Below are 24,709 nucleotides of genomic sequence, written 5' to 3' on the forward strand. Positions count from 1 at the left end.
TTAGGTCCAGTCGTGACCGACTCCGGGGTTGCGCGCTCATCTCGCATTATTGGCCGAGGGAGCCGGCGTATAGCTTCCAGGTCATGTGGCCAGCATGACAAAGCCGCTCTGGCAAACCAGAGCAGCACATGGAAACGCCGTTTACCTTCCCGCTGTAGCGGTTCCTATTTATCTACTTGCATTTTGACGTGCTTTCGAACTGCTATGTTGGCAGGAGCTGGGACCAAGCAACGGGAGCTCACCCCGTCACAGGGATTCGAACTGCCGACCTTCTGATCAGCAAGCCCTAGGCTCAGTGGTTTAACCACAGCGCCACCTGGGTCCCTTATAAATGGTCTTAAAATGTTATTTACATTATGGTTCAGTTGCTGTAACGTGCACACGAGTCCTTAGTGTGAAGGGTGGGCAATAATAATGATAACAACCAACAAATGTCCACCACCACACCTGAGAGTAACAGGAGTTGCAGGCAACGCAGGTCACGTGACTAACACAACTCTGCCAGCCCTACTTCCATTTGAACTAGCGGAACCAGTGGAAATAGGAGAGAAGGGGCAGAACTGCAGGGGCAACCCAGCAGAGCCCTTGCTTTCTTACAGGCATGTATCCTTGTGGTATAAACAAGTTAACCCTCTGTCCTCGGGGGCCTGTGGTTCACGAGCTTTCTTTGCAGCTGGAGCGGATGAACGTGTGGGCACAGCTCTAACAGTCAGGAACTGAGACTGAAACCAGACATGATGTGGCACCCAGAGCAACCGAGATCATGAAACAGGAGGCTCTGTTGGCGCCAGGGGGAAGGGGACGTTCAACACAGCATGGGCAGGCAGGAGGAAGAAGCCGAACCCTTCCGTCAGCTGTGCGCTGGGAGTGGACTGCCTGGCTGGCTCAACCACTTTTGGCAGGAAGACATGGTTATTTGTAAAGGCTCAGTGGGTAGTGTGGGTAGCCACGTTAAGGCTACTAGATGCAGTCACATTTTTAATGTCATGTTCCTGTTTCTCTTTTTTATCTTGCTTTCTCTTCTTATGCACTTTAATATTAGTTCAACAAAAAAAAAATTCTGTTTATATAGGGTTGCCGCACGTCCAGAATTTCCTGTCTGGAACTATGGATGAAATATATCTGTACATCTAAATGTACATATACAATCTGTACATATGTACGCATCAGCATTAGCATAGCTGCCAAGTTATCCCTTTTTTAAAGGGAAATTCCCTTATGCTGAATAGGCTTCCTCGTGAGAAAAGGGAAAACTTGGCAGCTATGGCATTAGCACAAAAGGGGCTGAGAATTTGCTGAGCTCTTCTTTCTGCTAACTATTATTTGCCTGACTCAAAGGATGCAAACTCTTAGGAATAGAAAATGGAACTTAAAACAACCCGTGATCTGCAAAAGCAACAAGTTTGGTAACTCCTTGCGCTTGTTCCAGACTGAAACCTGTCACTTCCAGTTTGAACATGTGCATTTGCTGTAATACACAACGATTGAGGAAATAATTTCCCCCGTTTGTTTCCAGCACGAAGAGTCATCGCTTTTTGCCAAGCATCTGACAGGATGCTTTGCTTGCTTATGGTGAAGTATTAGATATGATGCTTGCTTAGCAATGTTTGTACAAATGAAAATGCTTGATCAGTGACTTCCCACATTTTTACCACTGAATCAGAGGGCAAACGATAGAAAACCCGAATTGCATTTGTTCCAATTCAGCGTTAAAGAGTGGGTTTTTGCAGGGAAAGCGTTGGGGGGGGGGAGTGCTCAGACACAGCGTTTTCAAGCACAGGCCTGTGTCTAGAAAACACGGGAGAAAAAGTAAGTGTGGATGAGCCCACAGAGCTGCAACTCAGCTCTAAAGAAGCGACTTTCTGTAAAAACAGCTTCAGTGTCTCCCCCCCCAAATATCTGTATCCTTCCATTTGACCAAAGCAATGAAAGAAAAGCCAGAAGCATTCAAAACAGTTAAGAGTTTATTCTTTAATATCAATAAATAAGCAGCTAGAAGAATCTCTTCATTTCCTCCAAGTTGAGGAGTCTCACTTGTTTTGTTTGTTTTCCCTAACAAAATGTTTCCTTCTGTTTTATGTGTGCATTAAAAAATCCAACCCCTGGCTTGAGGTGGGTTCTAGTCGTGTGAAGAGGGGGGAACGAACGTAGTTCATGTGGGCACTAATGCAGAAAGCAGGGGGGTAGTGTGTGTGTGTATGTGTGTGTGTGAGAGAGAGAGAGGGGGGGGGGAGAGAAAGCAGGGCAAGGGGTGGGCAGGTGGCTCAAAATGTACAGAAGCCAAGTAGCTAGTGGTGGTTTTGGGGGGTGGGGAAGCTGGCAGGGAACACGGCATGGCAGATGCCAGTTTTGTGGCCCACACTGGTAAGTCCCCAATGAAAAGGAGGTATGGAGGGTTTGTGGGGAAGAAATTGGCTATTAAATAAGGGGTGGGCAGAGAAGAAGCAGGGATGGGAGCAGCAGACACGGCTGAGGAGTGAGGGGAGTGGGTATATCTTCACGATTTGGGTTGAAGAGGTTATTTCCGCGGTGACACAACGGTTCACTTCTTCATCCTATCTTCTAAACTCTCTGTAAAAGGGGGAGTGGGGAAGACAAAACAGAGAGTGAGGGGCATAGAAGCAGAGACGAGTTCCAGATTCCACCCGGCAGTGAGATGGACAACCTAGAACAGCAGGCCCTTGCCAAAATCAGGCTACGCGGCTGTAGCTTCGCAACGTGGGGAAAAATACACAGCCACAGTGGCTTGCCTCACTTATCATTCTAGGCAGACGCTCTAAGATAAGTGGCGGAAAGGTCTTGAGCAAGCAAGCAGCTGGACATATTGACCTAATGCCTCTATTCCCCCCTCTGCATTTAACTGATAACAATAGGCAGAAATTCAACAGCTGCAGATTTCTGCATCATTCTTTGGGAAAGGCCTACCTGTTAAATTTCTGCCTGTCACACAGACTCAAGGGTCTTGTCAGATATCAAGCTGGATGGCAGATGTCCTCCTCCTCACCAGAAGCCATTGCTCCACCCGATTTGAGAGGACTCAATAACGTTTCACGTGGACATGATAACACAGAGCGTTTGAGCCCCTTGTTAATTTCTCTAAACTAAACAAATTAGATGCTACCTCTCAACAAAGGTGTGATCCTCCCAGCCCATAAATGCAGGGCCAAGGGGACACTAACAGGGTAGGACAGGGAGAAGGGAGTTTATCTGCTACTGAGCCACTCCCAACCCCGCAAGGCCAGTTTCCTCTCCAAACTACCGGTAGGCTCACATACCCCTAGAGCCCAGCTGAGGGGTGAGAGGGGGAATGAAAACTTCCTGGGAGTATGTGGCATTTTCAAGAGAAAATAAATAGGTCAGGAAGGCTTAACCACCACTACCCCTACAAATTTCCTACTCAGCTCCTCAAAGTGTCTTGCAAATGTGCTAATGGCCAACACCCTAAGCCCTGGCATTAGCAGTATGAGTGCAATAGGATGGGGAACTTTGGTCATGTCTAGTTTGGCCTGATTACAGTCTGGTCCTAAACATATCCACTCAGGAGAAGTAAACCCTACAGATTCAGTGGGACTTGGTTTCTGGAAAGTACTCATAGGGCTTTAGCGCCTTAGAGAGAATGGCAGGGGGTTAACAGGAGTGAGCAAGACCTTGTGGGATATTCACTCACCTGGATCCACGCATGCCAGCCACACTGTGAGGAACCCCCAGCAGAGGAAAGCTCACTCCACCAAAAGCACCTCAGCTTTATGTTGCTTGCCTAGCCCAACCTCATACCACCTTGGTGTAGAAACCAGCAACAGCAAGAGCAGCAGGTCCAGTGAAGGGGGCAACCCTGAGCTCAGGCCACCCCATCCCTTCCAGGAAAGATGGGGCCAAGCGATTGTCCATGTGAGACTGGCCAGGCATGACATGGGACAACTAGCAGTGGGCAGTGAAGACAGCTGAGGCACAGCCATAGAGAGATGACGATGAGCAGATGGGGCTGAAAGGCCTTCTCCATTCTGTGTGCACCCAAGTTAAAGCCATGACTCTCTCTCGAGTGCCGAGACCAAATGGGCTTATTTGGGTGCGTGCAGAAGGTGGGGAAAGGCAGCTCCTGGGAACGAATGGGGCCCAAAGAGGATCTGATGCTAAGAATCATGCCTGCAATTGTATTGTTCAGTGTTCAAGTTTTCAGCAAATGCATTCCAATTTAGAATTTGGAATTTAGAATGCAGGGCTCAAACAACCCAAAGGTTTAACATGTTATTATTGGCATAAAAGGTTGCCACTTTTTAAAAAATGGCCCGACAAAATAGTTTAGTGGTTTTCAAACCGTGTTCCAGGAAGGCTTCTCAGGGCACCACTAGACTGTATGTGTAGAAAACTGGTGTAGTATCCACACCAAATTACAATTAATATATTGTGGAACCACTGGTGCAACTTATCTTATGTCAGGCTCTGACCTATGAGTCGAAAACTTATCATAGAATTATAGAATAGTAGAGTTGGAAGGGACCATGAGGACCATCTAGTCCAACTCCTTGCAATGCAGGAATATTTTACCCAACATGGGGCTCAAACCCACAACCCTGAGATTAAGAGTCTCGTGCTCTGTAGACTGAGCTATGGAGAAACACAGTCAGTTCTAGAACATGTCCCACAATCCTCTGCAATGCACAGGGTTCCTTGGCAGATGAATCAATGCAGATTTCCTCAAGGTATTTAGCTTGAAAACACTAGTTTGTTAAAATAAATAGAGCCCGAGTATTTAAAACACATACATCTCAGCCAAATTGCCAGGTAAAAACTAGCTTATTAGCAATCTTGACTTGCATTAGGGTTTAGGCCTACGCTGACCAAATTCATGTCCACAAATTATTGTTAATTATATTTCATAATTTTAAATACTGACTGAATGCTAATTATTGCCTCCTCTTAACTGAATAGTTAAGAAAATTCATTTATTTCAGTGAAAAGAGAATGTTTCCTGGAGCAGCCAAAAGTTAACAAGCAGTCCTCTTTTGGGGGCAGGATTTTCTCCTGACCCACCAGCCGAGCAGCTGGGTCCCAGTTCCCTGGACAATTCCAGATGCAGCAAAGACACTATTCAAGCAAAGAAGAGACACTTTCCCGCCAGCTCCCCACAGATATTGCAAATCTTCCCACATGGATGAACAGACAGGTAGGATGGAGCAGCCGAGAGGACAAGCAAGGCATGCTGTCAAGGGTGGTAAGATACCTGGGAGGCAGGATACAGGAGAATAGAGGGGGGAGGAGTCTATGCTACAAGAGGGAAAGGATAAAAGAAATCAGAGTTAATAGACGTTAGGGAGAAGGTGGGCAAGGAGAAGATAAGATGATTAGTCTGGATGGGTGGAATGGAATGGAATGGAATGATGGCAACCCATAAAGGGCTACTTAAGGCAGCCTTCTCCAATCTTGTGCTCTTCAGATGCTGCTGGACTACAACTCCCATCACCCCTGACCACTGGCAGTATTGTCTGAGGCTGGTGGGAATTATGGTCCAAAACATCTGAAGGGCACTAGGTCATGGAAAGCTGATTTAGGGGCATTGGATATGGAAGAGGAGTCCTGGTTCTCCTCTGTCATTCACATTAACTTACAAATTCTTGGGGGAAGACCCAATAATCCTGGGCATTTCCCATCTCACCTTCCTCCACCGATTCCAACCCAGTGGAGTGCGCTCCATTCTTGGAAGTCACAAGACAACCTTGATATCCAGGCACGTCTAGGGACCTGTATCCCCTAAAGAGCATGCATCTGCTGTTGCCTCTACCAGAAACGTCAAATTTTCAAGCGCCTCGTTCCACACTGCACTGAGAGGCTATTTCAGTTCCTAGTAGGCACCATTGAAAGTGATCATCTGGGAGGAGAACCCTGAATGAACAAGCACCTAAAATTCCCCCAGCTTTGGATCTAACATCTAACGTTTGGATGGGTGCACATGGAGATGGTGGAGGGTGAGAGGAAGAAGACAGGAAGGAATTGAGACAGAAAAGGTCAGCAGGGAAGGACATTCAGTTTCTTCTCTTTTCACCACAGTGATGTTCCCCCCCCCCGCGCCCCTGGTGCTTTTCATCTGGTGCTCCTGACTCCCTTGAACAGGCAGGAGGAGGCTTCGAAAGGAGTGGGGGGGCAAGGATTGAGACCAACCCAGGAGAAGGGAGGGGAGGATGGCTTACGCTCCAGGTAGTTCCGGGCAACGAATTTGAGCAGCTCATCCAGTAAGATGACAGGCAAGGATATCTTCAGCACCACCATCCAATGGTGAAATCCCAAGTGGGTGAGTTTGAAGATCATCTGGGAAGAGCAAGAGCAAAGGGAGAGGTCAGGGTTTGCTAGGGCTGCAGGGAGAAATGCAATTCAGTTCACACTTAAAGGCCAATCTACCTAATCTGCACTTCCTGAAACAACAGGTGAACCGAAAACACAACCATTATTTCTCTGAATTTTGCAATGCCCTTCTCCAGGCAAGTAACATTTACCCAAACACATAGACCAATGTGCAGTGTCCATAGAAATGCATGCGTTAGTGAAAATAACCGGAATGCATTCTATTAAGGAAAATGTATATGTTATGAAAATATGCTTTGTACAAACATGTATATAAGGCAAAATTGAGCACAAAAAATGTATATTTGGAGAAATTCACCTTAAAATGATGAAGTTTCATGAGGATTTAAAAAAATCATAAATGGGTGTGAAAATGTAGAGAACTGAACTTATGACTGGAAAAAATGAGGAAGTGAAATTAACAGATTTGGCTTTGAGCACAAGGGAACCCCCTCTACAAATATAGCAAACAACAACAATCCAAACCCCTAAAAAGTAGCTATCATGGGCTGGGTCCAGACTAACAGTGCAATCCTAACCTTGTCTACTCAGAAGGAAGCCCTACTGAATACAATGGGGCTTACTCTCAGGTAAGAAGAGTTCGAACTGCAGCCTTTGTCGCCATCAAAATCCGTGGGACAAGTCACTCATGATGCCTTAACTCAAGTGCTGTTCTCTATGGAAACTAAGTGCAACTAATAAACAGTGGAATCCTATATCCTATATATAATCCAGAATGCAGCAGCTAGACTGGTGACTGGGAGTGGCCGCCGGGACCACATAACACCGGTCCTGAGAGATCTACATTGGCTCCCATACGTTTCTGAGCACAATTCAATGTGTTGGTGTTGACCTTTAAAGCCCTAAACAGCCTCGCTCCTGTATACTTGAAGGAGCGTCTCCACCCCCATCGTTCAGCCCAGACACTGAGATCCAGCACCGAGGGCCTTCTGGTGGTTCCCTCGTTGTGAGAAGTGAGGTTACAGGGAACCAGACAGAGGGCCTTCTTGGTAGTGGCACCCGCCCTGTGGAACGCCCTTCCATCAAATGTCAAGGAAATAAGCAGCTATCCTATTTTTAAAAGAAATCTGAAGGCAGCCCTGTTTAGGGAAGCTTTTAATATTTAATGCTGTACTGTTTTAATACTCGATTGGGAGCCGCCCAAAGTGGCTGGGGAGACTGAGCCAGATGGGCAGGGTACAAATAATAAATTATTATTAGAAGAGTTTGGATTTGATATCCTGCTTTATCACTACCTGAAGAAGTCTCAAAGTGGCTAACATTCTCCTTTCCCTCCCCCCCCCAACAAACACTCTGTGAGGTGAGTGGGGCTGAGAGACTTCAAAGAAGTGTGACTAGCCCAAGGTCACCCAGCAGCTGCATGCGGAGGAGCAGAGACGCGAACCCAGTTCACCAGATTACGAGTCTACCACTCTTAGCTACTCTACCACGCTGGCTCTCACAGTAATATTATTATTATTACTATACCAGTCTGCTCAAAAGTAAGGGTCATGGATTTAAGCAGGGGTTGCTCTCCCAATTAAGGGCACAATGTCTTAATTATTACTATTTTAAGCACAAAGGGCAAACAGTTCTACATCACCAAACACAGCACAATGCCTGGGCTTTTCAACATAGCCTTTCACACATTCATCTGCCAGCGATCAAAGAATTAGCAATCGGGTGGTGATGAGAAGGCATAGAGGGAGTGAACTGATCCTGAAGCTGGCAAGGAAGTAAAGCTGTGCTTGAACAACACTTACTGGCAGAGGGTCAACGTAGAGGATGACAAAGTGCAGAGACATGGAGAGGCAGATGGATCCCAGAAGCCAGATATTGACCCAGGGGGGCATCCGAATCAAGGACTGGTTCTCTGACAGGCTGTGTAGGACAGAGAAGCAGGCTGAAGTTACCATGGGGGGGGCAGGGAAAACCCAACACTACGTCATCAGTCAATATAAATCAACAGACACTGGTTCTTTAAAGATCAGTCAGTTGCTGGCTCTCCTGTATACAATATGTTGTTTCCCCGCCCCCCCCCCAAGAGATGAATGGAACCACAACTCTTGCCAGGAAGCAGGATATCTGGGGGATGAGACTAGGGAGGATGCCTCTGAAGAATCTCCAAGGCAGCGCTATGTGAGTCATGCTGAAGATTGGCTCTCACGGGGACCCTTACCTGTTGAGTGCATTGCACATCTCAATGGTGACCAGGACGGACAAAGCCATGGTCATTGGGACAGCGGACTCAAAGATCTCACATTCCAAACCTTCAAAGTCAGGGTTGTGTTCTGTGCACTGCATGAAATGAGACTGGGGGGCAGAAGGAGAAAGTGGGAAAGAGGATTAAAACAGGGCATGTCTTAGAATACCACCGATCTTGCCCTCCCGCAGTTCACTTCCAGTAGAGCACCCAGAAGTTCAAGCTCACCAACTGGTAGTAGGTCACGCCAGGTCCATCTTCAGCATACATGAACCACCAAGCGGCGGCACCAACAGTGGCAGCTCCGACATATCCTGCAGGCAGGTGTCAAAAGGAAAGGTTAGCATGAATAAAGAAGAGGGCAAACATCCCCCCAAACAACAACAACAACAACAACAACAACTGCCCTCCAAGAGCAGCCTGCAGGGGAACTGAAATGGAGAGGGTTGTGGCTGAATGCGGATTGCAAAAGAAGCTGTGCTCCTTTGGATTATTAGGTACCCTCAATATGGATTACAGGTTCAGGTTTCAGAAACTGATTCAGCCACATGTAAAAGGAGCAGCCCGGTTTGTACTGTTCCTGTTTGATCAAGCAGAAGAGCATTGGGGGATTTGCCAGGGCTCCCACCTCGGGCACCAAGAACGGTACAGATTTCTGAGTTAAGGTTATAGTTATCCAACGTAGGCAGGGCCGGATTTAGGTTTGATGAGGCCCTAAGCTACTGAAGGTAATGGTAATGGTAAAAATATTTCATAGAATTGTAATATTTATATATAGCATTATAGTAGCAAGTGGGGGGTAATAGGGAACTGTACTAGTAAATAATATTTTTCTAAAGTAATTTTATAATGGGATCAAAATAAATAAATTATGTATTACATGAAATCAGTCAGCAGGCATAAGACTCATTCCCTTAGTCTATGCTGCCTGATCATCAGTCTACAAGCACTCTTTAATATTATATAACAGGTACAACGCGGGTGGCGCTGTGGTGTAAACCACTGAGCCTAGGGCTTGCCGATCGGAAGGTCGGCGTTTTGAATCCCCATCACGGGGTGATCTCCTGTTGCTCGGTCCCTGCTCCTGCCAACCTAGCAGTTCGAAAGCACACCAAAAGGTGCAAGTAGATAAATAGGTACTGCTCTGGCGGGAAGGTAAAACAGTGTTTCTGTGCGCTGCTCTGGTTTCAGTGTTCTGTTGCGCCAGGAGCTGCTTAGTCATGCTGGCCACATGACACGGAAAAACTGTCTGCAGACAAAGGTCGGCTCCCTCGGCCAGTAAAGCGAGATGAGCGCCACAACCCCAGAGTTGCTCGTGACTGGACTTAACTGTCAGGGGTCCTTTACCTTTTTAACAGGTACAACAGCTTGACCTACATTCAACTGTGCTGCACTCCAGTCTGCATGCTACATGTTGCCCTGCAACCAGTCCATGCAGAATGTAGGCACCCTATATATAGAAATGACCAAACCCGTGATATTATAGGGAGCAGGCTAGCAGGCGGGGCCCATTACTTACATCACAGGAGCCTACACAACACAAAACACTGTTGCTGTATGTAGGTTATATTTTATTTGGTTTTTATCTTATTTTTTTTGAAAATGTACATCCAGGGTTTTTTCCCCTTTAAATTTTTTGGCCGCCCCCCCCCCCCCAAGAGAGTGGGGCCCTAATCTATAGCTTGTTTAGCTTATACGTAAATCCAGCACTGAACATAGGTGGGACACGGGTGAGAGAGTACAGGATTTGTATACAGGAGCAAAAAACCAGGGATGCAGGGTGTCTATATATTGGATTAAGAGGGCAGGGCCCCAGGGAGAAAAAAAATTATTACCTCCAATGGCCAAGTAGCGGAAGAAGAGCCAGCCACTGATCAGGGGCTCCTTGGGGCTGCGAGGGGGCTTGTTCATGATGTCCAGATCAGGGGGGTTAAAGCCCAAGGCGGTGGCTGGGAGCCCGTCAGTCACCAAGTTCACCCACAGCAGCTGCACGGGGATCAAGGCTTCAGGGAGACCCAGAGCAGCGGTGAGGAAGATACTGCAAGGGAAAGAGGAGAGAAACAAAAGGTGAGGAGAGAGGAAGCCCTTGTGAAGCAGTGGTGACCTGTGCAGCTGGCCTGGCCACAATTATCATGCTATCAGACCCTCTTAGCCCTTTTGCTGAGCCTAGTCAACTTGGCAGCAGGGCTTGCCTAATGAAAGCTTCGAGAAGGGGATTTCGAGGGGATGAGGGAGGGGGATCCCTTACCAGACGACCTCACCCACATTAGAAGAGATGAGGTAGCGGATAAATTGTTTCATGTTGTTGTAAATGGCCCGGCCTTCCTCAACGGCGGACACAATGGTGGAGAAGTTGTCGTCTGCCAGCACCATTTCTGAGGCGGTCTTGGCTACAGCGGTGCCAGAGCCCATGGCAATACCAATCTCAGCCTTCTTCAGAGCTGGGGCATCATTTACACCGTCGCCGGTCTACCAGGAGGAAGCGGAAGGAGACAGGGAGTCAGTCGAGGCAGAGGGGATCAAATGCAGCAGTCTACCTGGGGGAGATTTCATTTCCAAGGCCAAAAGAACCTTGCACTTTTGAACAAAGGATATCATAGAGCTGGGAAAGGGGCAAGCAAAAGTGAACAGGGACCTTTTCTAAGAGGAAAGCACAAAGCATTTGGGTCTCTCTGTCTGGGGAGGAGGGCATCATACTAGTACGTATATAAAATTGTGCATGGTTTAGAGAAAACGAAGAGAGAGATTTTCTCTCTCCACTAGAACCCAGGGTCAAGCAATGAAAGGGGCAAGGGTTTCAGGACATGGAATGCATTTCTTGCAAGATGCAGTAATGGCCACTCGCTTGCATGAAGAAAGGCCGTAGCTCAGCCTTGCATACAAAACGCTCCTGGTTCTATCCCTGGCATATCCAGGTAAGGCTGGGAATGACTCCTGTCTGAAACCCTGGTGAGCACCTGCCTTTCAGTGCCTACAGCACTGAGCTAAGTGGAGCAATGGACTGGCTTGGGATATGGCAGCTTTGGATAATGGTTTTCAAACCAGTCATGGAAAACAGGAAAACAGGTCAATAAGGGGCTGGATGATGGATAATAAATGGGAGCTCCTCATCACTGAGGAAGCTGGGAAGCAACAGTCAGGGGAAGATGGCTGCATCCAGGCTCTGCGGGTGTAGCATCTGGCCAATCACTGTGGGGAACAGTACATGGGATGGGATGGGATCTTTGGTCTAATGCAGAAAGGCCATGTGGAGTGAAACTGAGGGTCACATAGGACTTTTATCCACATGTGTGTACACTGCAGTAGAGGAGGAAATAGACACCCATGTACACCACCATAGGTAATGTTTGCCGACATGTCTGTTTCTTGGCAGCGAATTCCCATCATATGCATTCTGTAAAACAGGCACTTCCATGGGCAATATTCACGCATGATGATATGCACAGGTATACAATGTTTCCCCCTGTATATCCTCAAGATAGGTGTTGCTGGCTACAAGCCCTCTGCTGCCCTTCCAACCACCCTCCCACCCTGCCAGTGCCCTCCGTCTATTCACCATGGCTGTGATTTCATCAAAACTCTGCAAGAACTCCACAATCTTGGACTTGTGCGCTGGCTCAACACGAGCAAAACAGCAGGCTCTCTTGCAGGCTTCCCGCTGCTCGCCTAAGGGCAAGTCGTCAAACTCACGGCCGGTGTAGGCCCTGCCAGTTACGTCCTCGTCCTCTTTGAAGATACCAATGCGGCGGCAGATGGCAATGGCTGTGCCTTTGTTGTCGCCTGTGATCATGATGACGCGGATGCCGGCTTCACGGCACAGCTGGATGGAGCCCATCACCTCCTTGCGGGGTGGGTCCAACATGCCTACGACGCCCACAAAGGTCAGGTCCATCTGTGGAAGGGAGATGTCTCAGAATAGGCTCCGAGAGCAGCGGACAAAAGCTCACAGCCCATACGACCAATGAACAACCCATCTGATCGCTATAAGTACTAATCAGCGGCACTTCAACGGCCGGTAAATGAAAAAGAAAAGTTTCAACTCTTCCAGTGTTGAGGTCAACTGTCGCTGAATGGTTGCTGGGTTGGACTTTGGGGAGAATCCACAACTACAAAGCTGATTGGGTGACCATGGGCCGGTCGCTCTCCCTCAGCCTGACCCACGTTACAAGGGGTGAAGTCATGTGTGGGGTCATGTGCACCACCATGAGCAAATTGAGGAAAGGGTGGGGCAATTTTTTACAAATACAAAAATTATCTGCCTGAGAGCCTATAGGTGCTTTTTATTCATCTCAAGAAAACGGTTATTCTCTTCAAACTTGTGTTAGAAATGTGAGGACAGTGGTACTGAGGGCTAAGTCCTGCCAAGGCATTTTAAGGCACTGTAAATATTAACATACCAAATTCAGTACTGCACACATTTCCCCTAAAATCTAACAGAATCCATAATTGGGAATGTTGTACAGACAACCACAACAACGCAGCCTGAAATAGGAGGATCTACATTCACATTTTTTGGGGAAAGAAGAAGAATTGGCTTGAGGGAATCCATTCCCTAAATTCCTTTCAGCTCTTCACCTTAACTCTGCACTCCATTCTTCCTGTCACTTGCCATGTGATTTGCCCTCAGCGTTACCTCATAGTCAACAAATTTGGTGGAGTCCTCAAGGGCCATGTCTTCCCTCTTTGGGGGGGTGTCACGGGTGGCCAGGGCCAAGCAGCGGAGGGTGTCCCTTCCTGTGCCCCACTCCTTGATGACTCCCATGATGTGATCCTTGACGATGGGGGTGAGGGGGACGCGGGTGGTGCCCACACGGACATAGTTGCAACGGTCTATCACACCCTCGGGGGCGCCCTGTACATGAGAAAGAAGTAAAAACAGATATCGTGACTTGAGGGGAAAGTGAGCCGGGTGGCAAACGGTATTTCTGAATCGCCTTTGGGACCAGGTACTAGAACTTTTATATAGAAGTTCTGGGAAATAAGTCCCCAAATTGTGGTCTGTCAATGGTCCTTGAGTTTCAGTCAGGTGGTCCATCCCATGTCTATGGGATTTGTGGTTGGAGACAGGAGACAGCACAGCCGACATGTTAAATATTCGTATTGATTTTTAATTGGATTTTTATTGCCTCTTTTATTTCTTCTGCATAATTCAAATCATGCTACAATAAAATGCAATATAGAAAGAAGCAATAAAATGCAATCCTATATAATAAAGTGCAAGTGTCTCTGCGTCCAGTCCCTGTGTCCGTGGGATTGCGCTACTGCGCACGTGCCCCACGGACAGCCGTTGGGACTTGGAGCACAGAGACTTCGGACGGCATAAACCAGGACCGTGAGAGAGATTACATGCTTGCATTTACACAACCATACACAAAAAAAGTGTGCGGCTTCCCCTTGCCTCTGCTGCGCTATGGAAGGATCTCTCTCTTTCCTCCTGGTTTCTTCTCTGTTAGAGGGGAAGGAGAAGAGGCAGGCGTGTGCTGGCGAAAGGGAAAGGGAGGGTAGGTGGGTGTGGATAGAGAGAGCACGCGCGCATGCGGCTGCTGGGCTGAAGGATCGTTTAGCCATTACTGAGGGGCGAAAGCAGGAGAGCGGGTGGGTGGGCGCACACGCGGGGGAAGGGGGAATTAGTCCCTGGAAGTGTGTGTGGATTTGGGGGGGGGGTGGAAGGGCTGCTGCAACTGGGACTAGCGAGGGGAGAGAGAGAGAGAGAGAGAAAGAGAGAGAGAGAGAGAGAGAGAGAGAGAGGAGTAGAAAAAAGAGGGTGGGAAATGGGGAGGGAGAGAGGAAGCTGAGGAGGCAGCTGGCTGGGGCGGGGGGCGGGGAAGGGACTGAGTGAGGGCCTGAGGTGGTGGCAGTAGGTGAGTCACCGGGGGGGGGGAGCCCGTAGAAGGGAGAGGCAGCCTTTTTTGAGGGGTAGGAGGGTAGGCGGGAGATGTGAAAGGCGAGCGTTGATGGGTCAGGGAACAGGGTGGGCTGGGGTACCCCCCTACATATCCATCTTCAAAGCAGGGAGGGGGGGCGCCTCTTTTGGATAGAAAGGTGTCGCCCTCTGAGGAAAGCTGTGCGGGCGGCTCCCAACCAAATATTAAAAACACAATATAGCATTACACATCCTTTATAATAAAGTGCAAGTGTCTCTGCGTCCAGTACCTGTGTCCGTGGGATTGCACTACTGCGCATGTGCCCCATGGACAGCTGTTGGGACTTGGAGCGCAGAGACTTCGGCTGGCCGAGCGGAACTGTTGAAGCGGCGGGTGTGCGCGGGCACGCAGACGGTTACGTGGCGGGATGCGCTCTGCGCATGTCCCCGAGGTTGCTAGAGCAACAGGTCTGTTCTAGCACCCGTTAATTTAACAGGCTTCATGATACTAGTTTAAAATAATACAGCTTCTAGCAGAACACAGCATCTGCTCCACATGACCTGGAAGCTATACGCCGGCTCCCTCGGCCAATAATGCGAGATGAGCGTGCAACCCCAGAGTCAGTCACGACTGGACCTAATGGTCAGGGGTCCCTTTACCTTTACCTTATTGTAATGGATAAGTGTAAACTGTTTAATTATTATTTGCTGGTGTTTAATTTGGATTCCAATGGATTACTGAATATTGCTTTATTTGATATAAGTTGTTTATTTTAAAGTTATTTTGACTTTTAATATAGGATATGTTTGTTAATATTGATATTCAATGTTTTATTATGATCATTATGTGTGCTAGAAGATGGGTGGGGTATAAATAATAATAAAATATTTATTATTATTATTGCCACAACATGCAGACAAATCATTAAGGGGGTCTGCCAAGAAGACCCTCAGCAATTTTTAAGTAGTGCATGGGGCAAGGAAACTGCAAGCCACTCTCCTGGGAACTGTTTTCATGGGTAAAATAAGTGAAAGGGGTAATTTAGAGATCCTTGGTTGCAATGACGATCCCCTTCAACAGTCTCTGCGCATAGACAACTAGATGTTAGGGAGCTAACACACTAGTTTTCTATATGGAAGATTTTATTTATGTATTATTTTTTTTATGGAGCAACCTACAGTCCAATGTATAGTTCAGCCCAGCGGCTAAATTTTTAGATTTGGAATAGGAAGAGATTCAGGTACAAACCCCAACGCAGCCATGAAGCTTGTTGAACAGTCATGGGCCAATTGTTACAACTCAGGCAAAGCAACTTCACAGATTTGCTGTGAGGAATAAATGGGAGGTGGGGTTGGGGTGAACCTTGCCACCTGGAGCTCCTCAAAGAAAAGGCAGGGTGAAAATGTATGGGAATGTTTTAATTCCCTGGTAGATGGGAATGCTTTAATTCCCTGGTTGCTATGGAGACGGGACACAGTCAAACGGGGTGCTGCTGACCTTGACAAACATCTTGTTTCCGACAGCCGCTCGGGAAGCTTTTGCTGGGGAGCAGTAAACAGACATGGACTTTCTGTCGCGGGAAAACTCCAGGGTGAATTCTTTCTTCATAAGTTGTTTGATCACCTGGGGAAATGGAGGAGAGAAGGGGTTAAAACCTGCTCAACATTGCCAGGACACACAGCACAAAATGAAGCTATGGAATTCGCTCTCACAAGAGTAGCTCCAAAAGAGGAATAGACAAATTCGTAGAGGAGAAGGGAATGGACAACTACAAACTACAATGGCAGAGTTCTATTCCACTGTCTGATGCAGTGTAACTCTGAATATCAGTAGCTGGGAATTAATTGCAAGTGGAGGGAGTGCTGTTATGCTCAAGAAGACCTATTTGGAGGCTTCCTATACACATTTGGCTGGTCACTGTGAGAACAGGATGCTGACTAGGTGGGAAGAACTCTTACATTCAGCCAATGAGACCACAGCAGAGACATACAGAAGTCTATAGACATCATCATTTGTATCCTAGGGAGCGGGGCTTTATAAGGAAGGTAGGAGAAGATAATTTGCAATGCTGAGGTATGAGAAGGAAGGATGAGCACTTGGTGGCCTTAGGCAAGCTTATTTCTCTCAGCTGCAGCTAAGACTTCAATGGTGAGGAATAGGACTAACCTACCTTGCAGGATCATTCTAAGGATTACACCAGGGGTTCCCAAACTAAGGCCCGGGGGCCGGATGCGGCCCAATCGCCTTCTAAATCTGGCCCGCGGACAGTCCGGGAATCAACATGTTTTTACATGAGTAGAATGTGTCCTTTTATTTAAAATGCATCTCTGGGTTATTTGTGGGGCCTGCCTGGTCTTTTTACATGAGTAGAATGTGTCCTTTTATTTAAAATGCATCTCTGAGTTATTTGTGGGGCATAGGAATTCGTTCATATTTTTTTCCAAAATATAGTCCGGCCCCCCACAAGGTCTGAGGGACAGTGGACCGGCCCCCTGCTGAAAAAGTTTGCTGACCCCTGGATTACACTAATATAATGTATGTGAAAGTTTTGGAGCGCTCAAAAATGTTAATGGGAATTGCATCATAAAAATGTGTGTATTGGGCAAAAATTCTTCCAAAGATGTGTATATTAGGAGAAATTCAAGCTAAAATGCTAGGGAGTTTTCATGAGGACTTTAAGAAAAACCACAAACTGTGGGGGAATGGAATTTAAGACTAGAAGAATGAGAGAGAAACCAAAACAGAAGCAACGCAGGGCCCTGAAGAGAGGCCATCCTCAGCAGACAATACTTACAGAGTTACAAGCGTTGGCACGCTCCACTTTGGACATGCTGCGTACATCTGTGTTGAAGACGTTCATCTTCTCAACCAAGCAGGTAAGGGCAGTTTCGGTGGCTTCACCCACCTTCTCATATATACCTTTGGACTGGGGTGGGAGGGAGAAAATGGGCAGAAGAAGATGAGAGTTAGACACTCGGGCAAAGCCAAGAGCTGCCGAGATTCTGACAAAATATGAATCTGAAGGAAAATATCACAGGGCGGTTTACAATATTAAAACACATTGCAGAACAATAATGATAAAAACATAATAAAAACATAGTTGTATAGATGTATACCACCATGATTTTTATATACCATGGATTTTTATATACCATGGTGGTATATAAATACATGGATTAATTTTTTAAAATCAGGATGTGTGTGGCGAGGTGTGGGTGGGGAAGGGAGAGGGCAGTAAAATTTGTGCCCACCAACCTAAAAAGTAGCCCACATTTCCCCAACTACAAAAAAGTAGCAGCCTCACCGCTGTGGGCACTCTTACACTTAAACTGGTTTAAGAGTCCTTTGCTCCTGTCAGAGGAATGCTTGGTGTTGAATTTGACACCTTTTCGATGTCAAATGAAAACCACTTTATTTACCCACTCTAATTAATCATCTTTTAAACCTATGCTGTCTGTTTGCTGTAATAAACCTGAATGTAGTTGCTGATTTTGTTTTTATGCTTGCTTTGTTGCTGCTGGTTTTATTATTGTAATGATGATTTATAGTAGTTTTTATTTTATTTTATTTTTAAAAAAACATTATTTTATTACTGTTTTACATAGTGTAAGTTGCTCTCAAAGCTTTCAGGTCGAAGAGTGCCTATTAAATTTTATTAATCAATATCTACCAGAAACTTCTCATTGCCCTCACCAAACTACAATTCCCATAATTCTTTGGGGGAAGCCATTACTGTTAATAAACAATGAAGCATCCAAAACTGAAGGCAATTGTTGGAAGGCTGGATGTGAACCAAGAGAGAAGCATTCACCTCATTGAAATCCAGAGAGGAGTCATTGCAAAGGGCACAGATAGTAGCCAGTTCAACGAGCCCATCATACTGCCCAGCCTTGACTTGCTTATCATTCTTCATACTGCATGTGTAAGAGAGAAAGGAATTGAAGGACAGAAAAATGTAAGAGACAGCACAAAAACAAACAGCAGAGAGGTGAGCTGAGGGTTACTAGTGTCACAGCTTTCCCAGCCCTGGGCTATAGGGTGATCATAATGCTAGGAGGCCACTGAGCAAAAATTGAGGTATTGTATTTCTTTCAGTGTGAGATTAAGAGTTAGAAATAAGATTCAGACAGTCTTTAGATTAGATCGTATGTGTCTGCTTGGTTTGTAATTTGCCATTCCTTCAAGCATCTCAGAGCACTGACTATCTGCTTCCAAGGTGGTTTCTTGGTCTGCCCCGCAGATCTGCCTTAGCTTCAGAAATGAAACAGAATGACCGCTCCCCACATAAAATGGGGGGCACATTTTGCGTGGTTGCGCGCAGCCCCCTTGACCCAAAAAAGGCGATTCGGATCTGGCACCACCTCGCCAGGCAGGATGCAGTGGGTCTCCGCCTAACCCAGCCAACTGCCCAATCCTGCCTGGGGGAGGTGTTTGCTAGGGGTCTGGCCAGGTAAGGGGAGGGTCTTACAGCTCACACAATAGAAGTTGAATCCTACCTACAGGCACCAGTCAGCTCCGGAGCTTCTCCCACCCTCCACGCCCTCACTGACCATTTCATTGCCGTTCACTGACTTTCTGTTGCAGATTAACCCCCCTTTTCCACAAGTACGTAGGTGCTGCTATGTCAAGGTCACTGCTGAAGGAATTTCCCTGCATTGGCAGGTTTCGCCTTTCCCGTAGCAATATGTCACAACTTTGGCGGTGTCAGGTCTTGGGCGGAATTCTTTAGGCTATCTTCCTGAAGGGAGGGATGTGAGGCGGTGACCTCATCGACTTTGTGACAACAAGATCGGGGTTCCCCCCTTGAGGAGTATTGGGGGGAAGCATTGTCCATGCCAAGAGGTTGACATTGCTCCCCTCCTTCCAGCGGCGGCGAACGGGGGGGCGGGCTCTCTCTGCTTGAACATATGTTCTCCAGAGCCAGCCCTACCCCCCATACATTCTGGATAACCCTGAAGACTCCCAGAACCCCGGCTGGGGCCTGGGAGAGGATAACGCCCAATGCCTGAGCCAAGGTCTCCCTACATCTGAATTTCAATTAAGTTGTGGTCAATTTTTAATCCCTTAGCACGTTGTCTTGCGTCATTATTCCGCTCAGGGGTTGCATGGGGTTTGGGGGACTCTGCCTGTCCACGCAAATAGGATGGAGGCATCTTTAGACCAGGCGTCCCCAAACTGCGGTCCTCCAGATGTTTTGGCCTACAACTCCCATGATCCCTAGCTAACAGGACCAGTGGTCAGGGATGATGGGAATTGTAGTCCAAAACATCTGGAGGGCCGAAGTTTGGGGATGCCTGCTTTAGACTGTGCCACGTATGGGAGAAGCAAGAGGAAGGATAGGGAGTCAAACCCTCAGGAGAGTTACCCAATTATTCCAAGTGACACACTAGGGTTTTAAAGGTGTCTCATTTGCCCCCCCCCCTTCAGGGTGTTGGATTAAGAAAACTGTTTAGAGTTGGGGTTTCTTTAGGAGTTACTCACACTTCTCCTTCAGGGGCATAGGTGGAACCAGTAATAGAGAATTTGTTCAGAGAGCATACATCTCCATCTACTTTGTCAATGACAAACATCTGCAAAGAGAAGGAGAAAGAAGAGGCAGGGTCAAGGCAACTGACACGAGCAGGAGGCAATTCGTGACAAAAGTGCCGGCCTCAAGCTTCCCCCTCACCTTGCAAACAGACATTTGGTTGGTGGTGAGGGTGCCAGTCTTATCGGAGCAGATGACCGATGTGCAGCCCAAGGTCTCCACGGAGGGCAGGCTTCTGACGATGGCATTCTTCTTGGCCATACGGCGAGTGCCCAGGGCTAAGCAGGTGGTGATGACGGCAGGAAGGCCTGAGGAGGAGGAGGAGGAGGAGGAGGAGGAGGAGGAAAAGGAGGCGAAAAGGAAAGGTTAGCTGTAGGAACGGGTGAAGCATTCAAGCAGCTGCCATCAATTTTGCTGGCTTTGGTTTCAGATACTCTCGGCTGCCTCCCTTCAGCTCCTACTGCCCACCACACTACCTCTTGTGCAGATTTATTCATTTAATAATATTTTGGGTAAACCAGAGCAATCCCAATCCCCCATATAATCAGATGGTTGGGGGGGGGTTCATGATGGAAGCCCTTTACCCAGTTCTGCTGATTCAGCTGGTCTCCTGTCAGCTGCTGAAGCATATGTATGCCCTGAAATGGGTCATTCTCGGGGTGGAGCAGGGGCGGGACTGAGATGACTCTGGACCCACTAAATCTGGGTTAGTCTCAAATCTGTCAGGCGATAACATTGAATCTGGATAGGGCCCCATTGTCCTGCCTCTCCACTTCCACTGTGGCTGCTGATAGCAGCCAGTCTGCAGGTGCAACTGTGGCTTTGCAGAGCCTCACAGGAGGTGGGGGGGGGGGTTGGATTGAACCTTTAAACAGAGATAGAAGCATCACACATTAGGAATCTTGCGTTTACTGGATTCAGATTTATTGTAATAGCAGGAGTTTTGACTGATAAGTACGATGGGCGGCTGTAATAGTAGAGGCTGAATCTAGAACATTCCATCAATGCTTTGATGGTGTTTCCTGCTTGGCAGGGGGTTGGACTGGATGGCCCTTGTGGTCTCTTCCAACTCTATGATTCTATGATTCTATATGCAGACTCTGGGGTTTCTAGTGAAAGCCCCTCAGACAGCTGTCAGAAGTTAAGACGCCACTAACTTAAGGTCTTATGACGGGATGAACCAAAGCCTAGTAGTTGAAGGACAAGAACATTCTTCTAGGCTTCGTTTTTTCCCCAACTCGCTGCTGCCAGTCAGAGTAGACAACACTCAACACTGGTCTAGATGATCCAAATAGTCTAACACAGCGGTGTTAGCAATGTGCAGCAAGTCATATGCTAAGGAACATATGAAGCCCGTCACTCACTCATGCTTTCTCTCTCTCTTCCCCAGTGTTTGGTGTGCTGGTTTTGCTTCTAGTCCTAATGATATGGGGCCAAAAGTTGACTGTTGGGGAGGGGCACAGGCATGACACAGACAGACCACAGTACAGCCAGACTCACTCGCCTTGCAGGCGCTGTCCAGCAGTGCCACAGAGGGATGGGTGAATCTGTGGGTTTTTCCTTAGTTTTCATTCCCCTCCCCCCCCCCAATCTTCAGTTATTCACATTTCCTTATCAGTTCACTTTCTTTTTTCTTTTTAAAGTTATCATGAAAATTCATCAGCCGCTTAGCATATTCATGTTTGTATGCAGTTCATCCTAATGTGCACATAATGTGCATTTTCCTTTTATTTTTAATAATGCATGCATGCTAGTATATTCATTTTGTGATATACTGCTTGGCTGGAGAACTGCACTGCAGATTTCAGAGAAGTGGGAATTTGGAAGAATGTCTGTGTTTGGGTTTGCTTTGGGAAGTGTGAACTAGGTAGGTTCACCATTAAACGCAAACTGAATTGAATTTTTCTCCCGCTCCTAGCCACAGACTAGCCATTCACAAACTAGCAGCACAAGGCAGCTCCTTATATCCTTTTGCATATATAAGGAAGAAATGCATGTTAAATGTCTGACTGCAAGTTACATCAAGATATAATGCAGAAGTTCATTCAGCTTCTGTTTTGTTGAAGAAATGCCACCCAATCCTTTGGCACAGGTAAGCTGAAAACTGTTTAGCAGGGAAGGAATTATGGGTGGCTGTAGCCACTTTTTGTTGTCCATACTGCTAGTATATCAGCAGTGCCTTCAAATAACTTTTTTAGAATGGCTTTTTTTTTTACACCATAATGTTCAGCGTGCAGGTGGCTAATTAAAAAATGATGCTTGTAATATTACACCTTTGCTTTTATCTCTAACTTTGGCTCCTTATTGTAAAACTTCTGGATAACACGTCCACAGTTCGGCGTACAAGACAGTTAGCAAAGCAAAATGCATCCAACAAACAGCAACTGCAGATAGAAAAATAAAAACCCCAAAATACAATGACGGCAAGAGCTATTTTTAAAGGAAGGAACCGACTGGCCCTCTTTAGCCCCACAGCAGGTGGATGTGGGAAACTGGAATGGCCTCAGCTGACCTTCTGGGATGGCAGCCACAGCGAGGGCCACAGCGATCTTGAAGTAGTAGATGGCGCCGCGGATCCAGGAGCCGCCATGGACGGGGTCGTTGAAGTGCCCAATGTTGATGAGCCAGACAGCCACGCAGATGAGGGAGATGACCTTGGACAGCTGCTCGCCAAACTCGTCCAGCTTCTGCTGCAGGGGAGTCTTCTCTTGTTCAGTGGCCGCCATCTGATCGCGGATCTTGCCAATCTCGGTGCCCACGCCTGTAGCGATGACGATGCCGACAGCCTTGCCTGCACCAATGTTGGTACCCTGCAGGGAGGTGGAGGATGAAGCAGGGGAGTGGGCAGGGTGGGGAGGGAGAAAAGAAGATCAGTGGGAAAGAAGGAGAGGAGAGGGACACTCTACAAACATGCTGGAAGAAACGATGTAGTGGAGTGAAATGGAGCTAAAGGAGGCTGTGGGACCTGTGCAGTTTTGCAATTCTGCCCGTGCAGAATCCACGTCCTGAGAGCCTACGCTATGTAAGGTGTCTAGTCCTTAAGGTTGTGAAGTGCGTGTTTATTCTGGAAACCTATTCCATTTCAATCCCACATTTGGTGTCGTGGCTTTCTCCCAAGAACTGCAGTTTGGTGAAATGCAGGGATTTCTGTTAGACATCTTGAGAGCCACCTCCCTGCCTGTCACAGAACAGCAACTCCCCAGAGAGAAGTATCTCTGGTGCACTGTGAAACTCCTTTTTTCCTGCTCCCAGTGAGTAACAGAAGCAAAATAAATTTATTTAAAACAGGCAAATATATGCAAAGGTCCTTAATACGCATAATTCCTCTGCTTGCAAGATTGCAGGTCACTTAGGTTGTGCCTTGCCTCCTCCGTAATGTGGAACTGGGTGTGGGGTGAGCATGGCATGCGATTATATTAACATTTCCACTTTTCCTTACTGGCAGCTGCTTGAGGGAGTGGGGGGATATGATATATCATATTATGGCCCTGCCATTACTAGGGAGACACATGAAAGCCACAGGCATCTACTCTTCTCTCTGATCTTCTCCAGCTACATGTAGCTGAAAAGGGTGTGGTGTAATCTCACTGCATTAGCTTTACCAGCTCTGTTTCATTGGCTGCTGCTTGAGAGGGCAATGCAAATGTGGTGATGTCACATCACACACACACACACACACCGCTCCCCAAGACACATTATTGGGGAGATGCATTTCAGTGGTGCCCATGAGTTTCCCCAAAACATTGGCTTTGGACCTGTGTGGGCAGGGTTAGGTCGTCAGCCCTGTCGGTCACACTCACAGAGAACAGCATGTTCTTCTTGTCTTGGTTCACAGCGCGGGGATCTGGGACCGGGTCAGTGTGTTTGATCACGGAAACAGACTCGCCTGGTTGGGGTCAAGAAACAGTTAAATCGTCAAGGAGGGACCATGGTGGACTTAGTGGGTACAGGCAAGACATACTTGCATAAAACACATGTCCCATGGGGAAGACACACACATGCACTTTTCAGTGGGTAAACGCCAGACAGGAAGGAGAGCTTAACCCTTCCTCAACTCCTTTTCCACTGAATTTTATCTTAACCACTGCTTTATTTCAATGGAGCGCACTACCCCCTGCAAATATTTCTCTGTAGTCCCACTGACCCACTCATTGAGAGGAGCCTCAAGACATGTCTATTTTCCCAGGTCTTCTCTTGCTTGTTGAGATTTTAAACTACATTCTTGCTATTTTATAAGTGCCCAACAAGGCATTTTACAATATATTATTATATTATATTATATTAATATTATATTAGTTGCTTTTCACACAAGTGTGACGTAAAATTAGCCGTGGGAAAATTCTGCCCAGAAGGTAAACAATTAAAATAAACAGGCCCATGAGGAAAAGGAAAGCAGGGAGGGAGAAAGCTAAAGAAACAGTAATATCAGTAATAACAATAATACAATTATGAACAATGACAGCAGCATCTACCATACCTGTCAGAATGGACTGGTCCACACGCAGAGTGGTGGATTTGATGGAAATGATGCGAATATCAGCCGGGACTTTGTCACCGACTGGAGAGGGAAATGAAAGAAAGAAAGAAAGAAAGAAAGAAAGAAAGAAAGAAAGAAAGAAAGAAAGAAAGGATTTATGAGTTCTAGTCACCGATAGGTAATTGTTCATTTATTTCTTTTTAACCATTAGCTGCTCTGAACATCTTCATTGAAGGGAAAAGCAAGGGTAAAAATTTAACATAAAGAAATAAATAAAAAATCCTAGACTGTGGGGGTAGAAC

The 24,709-nt window shown here is 46.9% G+C and overlaps 1 protein-coding gene across 2 annotated transcripts in view; it reads right to left on the bottom strand.

Annotated features, from left to right (window-relative positions):
* Positions 1–1,951: 1,951 nt before the first annotated feature.
* Positions 1,952–24,709, bottom strand: part of ATP2A1 (ATPase sarcoplasmic/endoplasmic reticulum Ca2+ transporting 1) — a 36,740-nt gene continuing 13,982 nt past the window's right edge. The window contains exons 6-23 of one of the 2 annotated variants that reach the window (XM_088656066.1): positions 24,408–24,488; positions 23,731–23,816; positions 22,443–22,740; positions 20,072–20,238; positions 19,885–19,973; positions 18,215–18,317; positions 17,198–17,329; positions 15,901–16,026; positions 13,173–13,391; positions 12,096–12,431; positions 10,788–11,008; positions 10,375–10,577; positions 8,768–8,853; positions 8,516–8,649; positions 8,100–8,217; positions 6,186–6,303; positions 5,222–5,265; positions 1,952–2,571 (exon numbers count right to left, since the gene is read on the bottom strand). In XM_088656066.1, coding sequence (XP_088512192.1) covers positions 5,261–5,265; positions 6,186–6,303; positions 8,100–8,217; positions 8,516–8,649; positions 8,768–8,853; positions 10,375–10,577; positions 10,788–11,008; positions 12,096–12,431; positions 13,173–13,391; positions 15,901–16,026; positions 17,198–17,329; positions 18,215–18,317; positions 19,885–19,973; positions 20,072–20,238; positions 22,443–22,740; positions 23,731–23,816; positions 24,408–24,488 — 2,522 coding nt within the window. In that variant the 3' untranslated portion in view covers positions 1,952–2,571; positions 5,222–5,260. The remainder of the gene's footprint in view (positions 2,572–5,221; positions 5,266–6,185; positions 6,304–8,099; positions 8,218–8,515; positions 8,650–8,767; positions 8,854–10,374; positions 10,578–10,787; positions 11,009–12,095; positions 12,432–13,172; positions 13,392–15,900; positions 16,027–17,197; positions 17,330–18,214; positions 18,318–19,884; positions 19,974–20,071; positions 20,239–22,442; positions 22,741–23,730; positions 23,817–24,407; positions 24,489–24,709) is intronic. The other variant, XM_088656065.1, reaches the window with a different exon arrangement.

The sequence above is a fragment of the Zootoca vivipara genome, chromosome 12 (genome assembly GCF_965207765.1).
Source record: "Zootoca vivipara chromosome 12, rZooViv2.hap1.1, whole genome shotgun sequence".
In the NCBI taxonomy this organism is placed as follows: Eukaryota; Metazoa; Chordata; class Lepidosauria; order Squamata; family Lacertidae; genus Zootoca; species Zootoca vivipara.